General features: G+C 43.0%; 1 protein-coding gene across 4 annotated transcripts in view; it reads left to right on the top strand.

Moving 5' to 3' along the window:
• LOC120060250 (pleckstrin homology domain-containing family G member 3-like) overlaps positions 1-13,608 on the top strand; it is a 64,266-nt gene that overhangs the window by 3,721 nt on the left and 46,937 nt on the right. For all 4 annotated transcript variants that reach the window (XM_039009423.1, XM_039009422.1, XM_039009420.1 and 1 more), the window contains exon 2: positions 8,087-8,154. In XM_039009423.1, coding sequence (XP_038865351.1) covers positions 8,106-8,154 — 49 coding nt within the window. In that variant the 5' untranslated portion in view covers positions 8,087-8,105. The remainder of the gene's footprint in view (positions 1-8,086; positions 8,155-13,608) is intronic.

The raw sequence follows: 13,608 nt of genomic DNA, 5'->3' as shown, positions 1-13,608 counted from the left end.
TTGGTCACTTTTGAATGCTGGCGGTGCTTTCACTCTAGTGGTAGCATGAGACGGAGTCTACAACCCACACAAGTGGCTCAGGTAGTGCAGTTCATCCAGGATGGCACACGAGCTGTGGCAAAAAGGTTTGCTGTGTCTGTCAGCGACGTGTCCAGAGCATGGAGGCGCTACCAGGAGACAGGCCAGTACATCAGGAGACGTGGAGGAGGCCGTAGGAGGGCAACAACCCAGCAGCAGGACCGCTACCTCCGCCTTTGTGCAAGGAGGTGCACTGCCAGAGCCCTGCAAAATGACCTCCAGCAGGCCACAGCTCTAGGAAGTCTGGCCAAACTGAGCAATCGGGGGAGAAGGGCCAACCAAGAACCCCATGGTCACTCTGACAGGGCTCTGGAGTTCCTCTGCGGAGATTGAAGAACCTTCCAGAAGGGCAACCATCTCTGCAGCACTCCACCAATCAGGCCTTTATGGTAGAGTGGCCAGATGGAAGCCACACCTCAGTAATAGGCACATGACAGCCCACTTTTGTCAATAAGCACTTAAAGGACTCTCAGACCATGAAAAACAAGATTCTCTGGTCTTATGAAACCAAGATTGAACTCTGGCCTGAATGCCAAGTGTCACGTCTGGAGGAAACCTGGAACCATCCCTACGGTAAGAATGGGGGTGGCAGCGTCATGCTGTAGGGATGTTTTTCAGTGGCAGGGACTGGGAAACTAGTCAGTATTGAGGGAAAGGTGAACAGAGCAAAGTACAGAGATCCTTGATGAAAACCTGCTCAGGACCTCAGACTGGGTCAACAGTTCACCTTCCAACATGACAATGACCCTAAGCACACAGCCAAGACAATGCAGGAGTGACTTTGTGACAAGTCTCTGAATGTCCTTGAGTGGCCCAGCCAGAGCCTGGACTTGAATCCCATCAAACATCTCTGGCAAGTCAGTTAAGGACAAATTCTTATTTACAATGACTGCCAAACCCGGATGACTCTGAGCCAATAGTGCGCCGCCCTATGGGACTCCCAATCACGGCTGGATATGATACAGCCTGGATTTGAACCAGAGACTGTAGTGACGCCTCTTGCAATGAGATGCAGTGCCTTAGACTGCTGCGCCACTCGGGAGCCCACTGTGCAGTGACGCTCCCCATCCAACTTGCCAGAGCACGAGATGATCCGCTGAGAAGGATGGGAGAAACTCCCCAAATACAGGTGTGCCAAGCTTGTATCGTCATACTCAAGGCTGTAATTCCTGCCGAAGGTGCTTCAACAGAGTACTGAGTAAAGGGTTTGACTACTTACGTAAATTAGAATATTTATTTTTTTGTAAATTAGCAAACATTTCTTTTGCTTTGTCATTATTGAGGGAAAACTAATGCATTTTAGAATAAGGCTATAACGTAACAATGTGGAAAAAGTCAAGGTCTGAATACTTTCCCAATGCACTGTAAGTAAGGTTATAACTTGTCAATAGACAATGAAGGAGACGGCACTTTTCACTTATGTATTTTAATTGACCATTCTAAATCACCTTTTATAACTATGGGGGGAAATGTGCTTGCTTCTAGGGGGTGTAAACGTTTAAGCCAAATTGGGATCGCTAATTCGGCTAGGATTTAAAAAAATAAAAATAATTCTCCCACAATTTAAATCCCACTGAAGTTATCATAAATCAGATTCTTTGCCATGATAGACTATAAAGGCACAGGGAAAGTTGAACTTGCGAGTCAGGCAAAACGACATTGAGAGATACAGATTACCAAGAAATGCCCACGGTTCTTTCTGCCTGCCCCCTCTCCCTCACGCCGGCTCGCCTGCTCTTTCTCTTTGCTAATGATGCAAGTGTGTGTGTGTTCAGTCTTCGGACTGTTGCGTGTAGAATATCCTAGCCTTTTCATTGATTAGGCCCTGCTTTACTGAAGTTGTGAGATATAGCATTCCATTGTGAGATACAGCTTTTGCTTACCGATAGATGGGCCTAGTGCACGGTTCTGACTGTCTGCCTGGTGGCCGACCTGCATATACTGTGCCCCTCCGTTCTCTGTCCCTCACTAGCTCGCTATGAAGGATGCAAGTGTTTGTGTTCTCGGAAGTGCAGCAACTAATCAGTCTCCTCCCGTTCCAGAAATACTTATACGTCATTAACAGTTGTAAAAATGGCAGAGAAAGGCAAGTGATAGCAGTGAAGTCTTGTATGGAAATACTTTGAGAAAGTGGTGAAATGCCAATTTGTAAGGTGGAATTGAGGTACAGTAATGGTAGTACGTGTGCAATGCTTAACCATCTGAAAAATACACACTGAGACCCAAACCATTTTGTCTTAGTTTTATCTGAATTTTTCTATTTGTCACATCACTACTTTCTACGATTTGTGATATGTTTCACCTAGCTAACTTAAGATGAATGCACTAATGTAAGTCGCTCTGGATCAGAGCATCTGCTAAATGACTCAAATGTGTAAGTGCTGTGCCCACACATTGCACGATCTTCACGGGCCTCTGTGGGCTTTGAGGGACAGATCTTTTATCGGCCCATCTTGGCAGCATGCTCTGAATCGTAATTACTAAGCTGCCCAAAGTGAAGAGTTCATATGTTAAATGTCTTGTGAGTCCGAGGTTGCGAAGATGCTATTCTAGAATGAGCTGGTTTTAATTGAAGTTAAGTTGGAGTGTCTGGTTCATTGTGTTCTCCAATGAATGAAAGGCTGTTGGTTTCTTGTGGGCTATGTCAGGGACATAGTGCAGGAGTAATGTGGGGAAAGAGGACGCTTGATCCTAAGTGTTTTATGGTGCCATTCTGCAATATGGCACGCTTCAAATTGAAATACTTCAGACTTTATGCACCATTGGGATTTTTCCATAGTGCTGACATCCACGTATTCCTATCACTATTTACTGGTTTAATGTCTATGGCTAAGAGAGGTCGACAAAATGGACAGCCCTACCACTGGAAAACATTTGTCTGTCAGTCTATAGACCTCCTGGATGTCAGTCAGCTCAATTAGGTTTCTATTCACTTTCTGAATATAAACATCCTGACCGTGTCCTGTCTGAGGACATCCCGGAGGCTTGTTTAGTATTCCCAGAATCCCTTGTTGGGTAGACTGTTTGGGAACAAGAGAATGTTATGTCTCTCGCTGACTGGGGTGGAGCAGCTTACATTCTACTTCACTATTCTTAGCCTGCTTGCTATCTAATGCTTCATTGATTCATGTCGCACCCGGAAGCAGTTCATTTGCCAAGTTATCTGTTGCATGTAATTGGGAGCAGGGAGCAGGGTTCTCTGCATGATTGGGCAGTTGAGTCAAGACGGGAATGACAAGGCACACTCATCATATGCAGCAAGGAAATTGCTCTGATGCTTAGATGGCAAAAAGTACAGTCATTTCACCATCAGATTCCGCCGTTATTCACATTTTCATTATCTCTGATGGAAACCTCCCCCAGGCACTACTGAGTCAGTAAGGCATACCAAATGATTCCTTAGGGTTCAAATGCAATATAATTGTTATCTGTGGCACTCAATAGAAAATTCACTGGTTGGTTAAATGTCACTTCCTTCCTGCGCTGTCTATGCCCTCTGTGTGTAACCCTCTCCAGAGAGGGAAGATCTCAATTGCATACTCCTCGCGTCCTTTCTCTCTCTGAGTCTCTTTCTCAAAACCCATTGGCGGAGAAGGTCAGAGGGGATGGACATCTGGCTTTCTCATCCAATGGGTTTTGATAAGACTGCAAGGGGATGTGAAGAATATGCAATTGAGATCTTCCCAGATTGTGGCTTGTCTTACTACCCTCCATAGTCTGCCCTCTGTTAGTTCAAGGTTTCACTTCCCTCGTAACACTGGGAGCTGTCAGTGGTGAATGATATTCCCCAGATAGTAATCAGATCTCTCACCAAGGAGCCGATCAGTCAAGAATTCCAGGCTTTGGGTCTGAAGTACAGGGAGGACAGGGTCAGCCTTTTGTTATGGTTTGTGTACGTTTGGGGTGGGGCATTGGACACAATGACCTAATTTGAATTTCCCTTATCTCCCAATCTCTCCAACTGAGCACAGTCTCTATAATCTCATGGCAACAACTGTTTGTCATTTGTTAGAAAAAGGTTCCTGTTGTTATTTAAACTCTGGCAGTCTGGATCAGGAAAAATAAGATCACAGGAACAAGGGGTATCATCTGCTTTGCTGAAAGGGATATTACAGACCAAGTGATCTATTGCAGCTCTAACTTAACCACCATCAGATTATCCATGGTGGCATCTGTGTCCACTTAGAGAACAAGCTCCAGATCTCCAGAAGGGAGGTTCAGGTTGCGGCTAACACACTTATCAGCTGTGGGAACAAATGTTCTCCATTTGTGTGTAAAGAAGGCTGGCTTGAGCACAAATGGCCAACTCCACATAACTGTCAGTCTGGCTAGTGGTTACCTAAGGATTTCAAGGAAGTTTTGATTCTGACTTTACAGTTTTCATAGCTCAGCAAATGTGATGGATAATGAGGTATAGAAGTTTAAAACGCAGTAAATCTGTAGGTTGGGAGTGATAAATTACTGTGCTGACCTTGTTCTTGCTAGGAGACCCTTTTATAAATGTTATTTTTCCATTCAAGTGTGTTCTCTGATTTTTTTTGTTTTGTTTATTTAAAATATTTTGTGGATCTGGCATTTTAATGGAGGACTACCTTTTGAGCCCTTATTTCTTGTCTAGTCGCTCATTGACCAGTAAGGGTTCTGAGAGATTAGCAGTGGTGTAAAGTACTACTTAAGTAGTTTTTTGGGGTATCTGTACTTTTTTATATTTGTCAACTTTTACTTCACTACATTCCTGGGGGGGGGGGGAATTGTACTTTTTACTCCATACATTTTCCCTGACAACCAAAAGTACTCATTACATTTTGAATGCTTAGCAGGACAGAAATGGTCAAATTCACACACTTATCAAGAGAACACATGGCCATCCCTACTGCCTCTGACCTGGTTGACTCACTAAACACAAATGCATCTTTTGGAAATTATCTCTAAGTGTTGGAGTGTTAACTTGGCTTTCTGTAAATTTTAAAAACAAGAAAATTGTGCCATCTGCTTTGCTTAATATAAGGAATTAAGTGATTTATACATTTACTTTTGATAAAGTATATTTAAAGCCAAATACTTTTACTCAAGTAGTATTTTACTGGCTGACTTATTTGAGTAACTTTCTATTAAGGTATCTATACTTTAACTCAAGTATGATAATTGGGTACTTTTTCCACCACTGGAGATTTAGTGTGCTCGTTCAGCTGGTATAGCTCTGAGGTCATAATTCCAGACGTGTCTGAAGTGGACTTGCTCAGTGCACTGGGGGAGGAGTTCAAAGTCTTGCCTTAGACATGAACAATCTTGGCGAAGTCCTCCACTTAAAAATCAATTGGCTGTACTTGGTCAAAGGGTATTTTTCTGAAGAGGCTTGAAGCTTTAGGAACCTTTTTTTTTAATTAATTACAGCCTTTCAGTCACTGCAATGATTTCTAGATGTAGCACCTGTTACCTAATTTGATAGCTAGCTGTAACACAGCATGTAAATTGATTTATATTTCTTCGACTCATGTTTTTATAGTTCAGACACCCCAGTAGGATTGACATGTTTGCCTGCCGATAGTACTTAGCACCTCTGAACGTAGTTGGCAGTCACACTTTTCTGTTCACACAGCAAAGAACTTAATCTCGTCAGCCTTGTTAAAATATTCAAAACCATAAGGTGGCAGTAGCGTTGTTTTGGCAATGCATGTCTGTGTGTTGCTTAATTTATGGTCTCGATTCCAATGTTTACTAGCTGCGCCAATGTTGCTATTTTGTAGAAAGTCCTTGTTGATACTAGCCAGATGGCCATGCCTAGATAACTACCTAGTAAGATGACAAAGAAACCATTTAATTCACTCTCTATAATCCCCCACTACCAGTGCCAGCTTATAACCAATTGTTTAGCTAGCCAACGTTAGCATATTCGCTAGCTAGCACAACAGCCTAGCATCCTTAGCTGTGGAATTAACTAGTTAACACAGGCAGCTGTTTCATGGAAACGAATCCATTGTGATCTAATTATGACTGTCAATACTGACTACAGTGGTTAGTTAGCTTGAAGTATTTCGTTTTGTGCGCATTGTCAGTGCACTTATCTAGCTACCATCCCAAAGTCTACATTGCATATAAAGTGTAACTGGCTCATGACATTTAACCGTGGATGTAGAAAATGGCAGAATATATTAATTTCTGTTACTCCTGATGGCTCCCCTACGTGGGGGTTTGTTCTCTGATTGGCTCAAAGTTGAGTTATTGGCCACTGAGTATTTCGATTCTACAAGTAGAAATGGCAGGTTCGTTGCTACCTGGACGGCACTCAGCAGGTACTGCTTTTTTTGTTCTAGCCAGAGAAAGAACAGCCTCCCACTGAGTATCTATCACCAGTGAGATTCTGTGTTTCATGCTTTAGAACCAATAAACATGCCTCTGATGCATGGGTCCCAGGCCCCATGGTGTTAATACACAACCAACTCCACAGCTGCAGGAGCACTGCTCGCTGTTAAACCAATGATCATAATGTGTTGAGCAGGGCTCTTGTTTTCACCCAGCGTTCCTGTGCAACTTAACTGACAAACCTCGTGTGGCAGTGGGCTTGGCCTCAGCAAGCCAGCCTGTCAGCTCGTAGCAATGGCCACTGATTGCGCTCGGGAACAATGCCCGACACTAATCCCTGAAGAATTCCTTCCTCTCTGATCTAGCTGTGTGAAGAATGTAACTGAAAGATGGAGGCTCGCTAAGAATCACAGGAGATGAGTTCTCAGGCCCAGTCATCACTATTAATTTAATTTTGAGGGTGAGAAGCAGTGATGTGGGGAAACTGGCAGGGAGGCTGGGCCTGGAGGTGACACATCATTAAGACCAAAGTACTCTGGCATGATGAGGGACAACCTAACTGCAGGCCACTGTTTGAACTCCCCGACCTGTCAACATGTGAAGCCTATGAAAAATTATGCCTCGGCTTTTGATTCAATTAAGCCCTTGTTGATTTGAATTGGAAACTATTATAGAAGAGGGTAGCTAGCTATGGAATTTGTGTGGATTGTGGTAGTTTGGTTACTGTAAGGCCTGTTTGACAGGATTTCACCATTACCTTCACACACTCTTCAGGTGGCTGCAGAATTCGGATGTCTCATCCCAGCTAGGACCCTGTAGCTCTGTCATGTCACTGCCGCAGACTTCCAGTCACTGGTCTGGTATAAGCTCATGTTGTAATCTCAGGACTATCTACACAGGCCTATGGAGCCCCATATGTCGGAGAGTGGCTGGCGCGAGCTAACAGACTAACCATGCAGTCATCAGTGGAATGGGAGGAATTTCTCAAATGCTGATAAGAATCCAGCTAGTTTCCCCTCAATCATGCATAAGCTTAGAGGAGTGAGGAATGTATGAGTTCCTTTAGCATGGTCTAGAATATACATTTACATTTTACATTTTAGTCATTTAGCAGACGCTCTTATCCAGGGCGACTTACAGTAGAGTGCATACATTTTATTACATTTTTACATACTGAGACAAGGATATCCCTACCGGCCAAACCCTCCCTAACCCGGACGACGCTATGCCAATTGTACGTCGCCCCACGGACCTCCCGGTTGCGGCCGGCTGCGACAGAGCCTGGGCGCGAACCCAGCCCAGCCTGGGCGTGAACCCAGAGACTCTGGTGGCGCAGCTAGCACTGCGATGCAGTGCCCTAGACCACTGCGCCACCCGGGAGGTCATAATATAGGCACAGAAGATGGTGTAACATGCACATTTTAATAATACAAGGTATATGTGTTCACTGGGGAAGTAGAGGTTTAAAGCTGTGATGAAGCTAGATGTTTATATGTAGGTACTGCAGCTCAATACTGTACAGAATCTAGATAGAGTTGACTGACAACAGGGCATCACAACATTGGCCATACCGCAGCAGAAAGTGTGTTTTGTCCTCTTGCTGTCTTAAGCAGAGTTGCATTATTATGTGAAAGCTTATGTATTGTTGATCGCACTACAATGAGTTGACTTGAGACTGACCCTACTTTATATGTTGTCTTGGCAGGTCCTGAGGCCTGAGTGCCATGCCAGAGGAGTCCCACAGTGCTCTCCATAAGGGCCCAATGGGGGAAGGTAAGACCAGCCCTTTTAACATCTTATTGACTTATGTAGTTAGTTGTACAGTAGGCTATATGCTGTGTGATCTGAATTCTCCGATGCACTGGTAAACAATGATCACTTGGTAGTTTACAGCTGAAAGTCCATTACTAACCTCTGACTTGATTTTTGCAGTAATGTTTGTTTGCCGATGTGACTGTAGGATGCCAAACTAATGTAACAGTGATGGGTTATTCTAATCCAAATGTACAGGTTATTTTCCTTCAGCCAGAGTCCTGCATTGGTAAGTGGAAAAGGGCTGGCAACTGCAGAATAAAGAACATCTGGAAAAGCAGAACTTAGAAACTCATGAATTCCCTGCCCACAGTCGGTCAGAGCTGGCCTGGCAGAAAAACTTTGATTCTGGAGCTAGACTGCCCCTTAGACTGCTTAGACTCTTTAATGTGCAAACCCAAACAAGGATCAGGTTGTGTCTGAATCTAAAACCGTTCCTATGCTTTACCTGGCCAGTGTAACTAACCTGCAAGGTGGGGGGTGCTTCCTTAAATTACACTGAACAAAATAGAAAGGCAACATGTAAAGTGTTGGTTTCATGAGTTGAAATTAAAGATCCCAGAAATGTTCTATATGCACAAAAAGCTTGTTTCTCACAAATTTGTGCACAACATTTGATTACATCCCTTTTAGGGAGCGTTTCTCCTTTGTCACGGTAATCCATCCACCTGACATGCGTGTCATATCAATAAGTTGATTAAACAGCATGATCATTACACAGGTGCATCTTGTGCTGGGGACAATAAAAGGCCACTAAAATGTGCAGTGTTGTCACAACACTGCCACAGATGTCTGAAGTTGAGGGAGTGTGTAATTTGCATGCTGACTGCAGGAATGTTCAACAGAACTGTTGCCAGAGAATTATGTTAATTTCTCTACCGTAAGCTGCCTCCAACATCATTTCAGAGAATTTAGCAGCATGTCCATCCGGCCTCACAACCTCAGACCACATGTAACCACACCAGCCCAGGACCTCGACATCCGGCTTTTTCACCTGTGGGATCGTCTGAAGAGGGGAGGGGGTTTGCTAAGGAGTTTTTCTGTTAGTAATAAAGCGCTTTTGTGGGGAGGAACTCTCTGATTTGTTGGGCCTGGCTCCCCAGTGGGTGGGCCTATGCCCACCCATGGCTGCGCCCCTGCCCAGTCATGTAAAATCCATAGATTTAAAGCCTAATGAATTTATTTCAATTGACTAACTTCCTGTAACTTGGTAAAATCTTTAAATGTTGCGTTTTATGTTTTTGTTAAGTATGCATTTCTTTGCAAATAATATTTAATAAGAACTCTACACAGTGCTCCTGTGTCCACATTGTCGTCGTCGTCCCCCCCCCCCCCCCCCCCCCAACCTCTTCTCCACTGAACACATTTGGCGCTGAGCTTCCACTCTGGCTGAATGCCAATGTGTCAATGGCTCTCTTTTTCCTCTCCACCCGACCTTTAGCCACCACCACGGCCAAAAGAGGCCAGTGGCTTGGAGGGGGGACGTGTGCCGCCCTCATGAGTTGTCTCATTTCCTCAGACTATAGTTCAGTCTGTATTCAGGTGCCTTTAGCAATTGAAGCCTCACAAATCTCCCAACTGTTTTCACCCTCAAATTGTAGTTAAACAAATTTTGTGACTTATTTGAACTAAAGCGTGAACCCAGAGGAGTTAAAGAAGCACGTTGTCAATTTGTCTCCTGTGGCTGGATAAATCTTAACAGGCAGCTGGGAATGTTGTCTTTTTGACGTAATGATTGGTCGATGTGAAGAACCAAGAGGAATGTGTGAAAGGAAGACCCCGGTCTGTGTGAAAGTAAACAAAATGATGACGTTGTCGTGACTTTCCAGCTCCAATGCATCTCTGAGGTTAAAAGACCCAAAAGTTTATGAAGTGACCACTCAGCTGAAAGAAAAGCCAGGGGGTTTGTTTTACTGCCAACAGCGTTACAATAACATTAGACACGTTTTGTCTACCTATGGCTGTCAAATAGTCTAGCACTGCTCCAAGATGGCTTTATTTCATTTGATGTATCAGCTGATTCTTTTTTTAAATAAAAACATGTACAAAAATGATTCTAAAATAAGCAGGCTGTGATGGATTAGTACCCCCTAGTCATTTAATCAAATTGACTGTTGGCTGAATATTGGAGGAAGTAAATCCTTTCTCGGGTTTTATACGTTTATCTGTTTTTTGATAAATGTTGCATTATCCCATTTTAGGAGTCCATTCATGCAAACTCTGACTTCTAAAAAAAATAAAAAATAATAATATATATATAAAACTTAGTCAATGTCCATGCTGTAGGAAAGCTAATGTACAGCTGTGTGAAGCTGTTGATGAAATGTGGCTGAACAGTGTGCCAAAGATCAGCGCTACCCCTGACCTACTTAGTAGAGCGTGCTGAAATTGGAAAGTAGCTATGCTTGCAGAATGTATGGCGCTGTAAAGGGGTTGTACTAATTTGAGACATCCACCCAGCAGCAGCTGTTCCAGCTGAGTATTGGCATGGGGCTCCAGACTATGGTGATCTGGCCAGGCAGTAGGGGCGATCTGGCATTTCTGGGTTAAAAATGTGATGGTGTGTTAGAAATGCCAGGGGTGATTTCTGGTCTGAGTTCGCCCCTGCCAAGCAGGAATGACTGGTCCTCTAAGTGCTGCTTGTTTAACTGAACCTCCAGACCTTTACTTTCACCCCTCATTCTGCTCCTCTATCAGTCATAGGCTGGTTGGCTGCACCAGCTCCAGTCACATGCACTCTAGGTGCATGTGGAGACTGCTTAGTAAGGGTTTTAATGCTCTTGTCATTTAGATCCATTGACTGCAACGGCGATCAGTATATACCGTAAAACTTTAATAGCCCAGGCGTTTCTTTGCTTATCACTGAACACAACAGGCACTTTTTATAGACTGCCTTCTATTTGAGCCAGGCGTCTTTCTTAATGCACACAGCTTTTGCTCATTTGCATGTTTAATTCAAGCATTCATTTCTAGCATTTTAATACTTCTAATTTCCTGCACTGTCACGTTTATTTTGTCTTTAGTATGCCTCTATTTAAAAAAATATTTATCCTTGACAGAATTATTTTCCTTACTCATTTTTGGCAGTTCTTATTTTCACCACTAAAGGTCTGTACTCCTGAAGTTGTTGCCTGTTTTTATGTTTGCCGGTTAGCTAGCAGTTCTCAGCTGTTGGCAGCCAATCACTAGCAGTTTCTTACTACCGAATTTTTTTTATTTAAGTGGGGGGAAAAATATTTTCGGGTCTATACTGGATTTTTTCATGTAACACATTAAACCTCAAACAATTTTGACCCAATGTTTATTTGAAACAGGTGTTTTATTTGCTAAAATGTTGTTTCCTGGCTATTAAAAGGGACCAGCTGCTATTTGAGCCTCTGCGTTTAGGCATTATAATTGAGGTTTTACGGTATGTGTTAACTTCTATTGTTGGCTGAAGAACTTACTGTTTTGGGACCAGGTTGAGCAAAATGTAGGAAACTAGGATAGTCACTTGTTTTCAACATTTTCAGAGAACCTACTATTCTTTCATGTTTTTTTTCAACTGGTGAAAGGGATCAGCTCTAAGCTCTTTTGTTGCCAATGCCTTTATACATTCAGCCTTATACTGCATTGCTCAGTACCCTGCCTCCCACTCCCCACAGTCACATGGAAACATCTATAGAAATGTATCAGTCAAACTGACTTATTGCGGATAAAAGGTGGTTCGTGATGACGTAGTGCACAGAAAAATAACTTTAAAAAAATTAATTTAAAAAAACCCATGTGCCAAATAAGTTAAGAGTTGAAAATGTGATGGAGACCCAAACGCTACAGTTTGTGACAACTGTTGCATTTATATGGAAAATGTGCACCCTCCAGTCTTGGCATGTGCGCTCTAGCCAACAGCTCGCAGATAGTGTGGGTAGGCTAATGATGATGAGATTATTATGGATAAGTGCGAGAATTTTTCTTTTGTCAAACGGCAGCCATGCATCAATCGTGTCACTAGAATAAGACCCTCAATATTTATTGGAAAGAATGACCTTTAGCACCCTGTGAAGTTCACATTAAATTAATGAATCTGTGGCCTAATAAACTGCATGCGTTCACCAGTCGTAATGGGAGGACCAGACAACATATCGTTGCGTGACTTAAATTGTACCGGAATTTCCTGTTTCCATCAGCCTGGTTGCATTTTATTTTTTTTATTCATGCGTCATGTAATTAATCAGCATGAAATGGTTGAATGAAAACCTGGTTAGTGTGAATGATTTTACTGTCTCTTACAATGACATTCCTCCCAGAACTCTTCCAGTGGATTACACACATTAGTCAGACTTTCTGTTGAGTCTGATTCCCAGATCTGGGGAGGATCCACTTAATGTGCTACCTGTCTAAAAGTAGCTCTTGATAATCTCCTTCCATTTAGAACCCCCCACATTAGTTTCCTCGGATACAATGCTGCTTGTTTTAAAAAAAATGTTTCCTGTGTCAGTGACCCTCAGTTAAGATACGCCATCCTGGATGGACTCCGGAAGTCCCCAGACTCACCACTGCCCAGCTGTCCCCCAGTGTTGCCCTCCCTCCTCAGTGGGACTCACTCTGCAGGGAAGTGCTCACGGGGCCCTTGGCCTATCTGTGGACACACAGCCTGGTGGTAAAGTTTACAATGTGCTCGGACCGCTGTCAGATGGTGTGTTGTCCAGAGGAAATGGACCTTTGAAGAGGCTATTTGGGGGGGGTGTTGCATGGAGACTTAAGTGGATCATCACATGCCTGTGCACTGAGGTCAATTGGCACTGCTGGGTCCTTCAGAAGTCAAATGTTGCTTTGTAGAAACTTACAGGATTAAATCAGGGTCTTTTGAAAAGATAAGCATCTTAAAAAACTTGAACTCTTTTTCTCGTTCAATCACTTTCTTCCTCATTAGTATTGGAATGATGGTACAATAGGTTGTATGTGCAGATAAATGTTTCCCTTGCGCCCAATTTTAGTTTTTAATCACTGTAAATTACAAGTTTTTTTCATTAACACAATTGTTGATCAGATCTTTAAAACTAAATTGGGGGGGGGGGGGGGGATTAGGAATTCCTTTTCAGAAACAAGTGCACAGCTGAACTTGCAAATTATTAAGAAGACATCTATACAGTATATTCAACAATCACATTGTCATTATGGCAACTAAGCTGTCTATTTAGAAAGTCAACCACGAACAGTTTTCCTTGTAAGCACAGGACACCTAGCTAGATCTTGACGTATCTTGTGGAATGCAGGTTCAGGTTGTGTGCTCAGCCTCATTCACTGCTGCCATTCAGGTTTATTTACTGGCCTCTAAGCTAATCATTAACATTTCTTTGACAGTTTTGAACATTGAAGGCAAAGTGTAAATAAAACAAACGGGCTAGAAGCGAGATTCTTGTAATACCAAAACCA

The sequence above is a fragment of the Salvelinus namaycush genome, chromosome 15, assembly GCF_016432855.1.
Source record: "Salvelinus namaycush isolate Seneca chromosome 15, SaNama_1.0, whole genome shotgun sequence".
NCBI classification, from domain to species: domain Eukaryota; kingdom Metazoa; phylum Chordata; class Actinopteri; order Salmoniformes; family Salmonidae; genus Salvelinus; species Salvelinus namaycush.
Note: the sequence above shows the minus strand (reverse complement) of the source record. Positions and strands in the feature narration are given on the sequence as shown.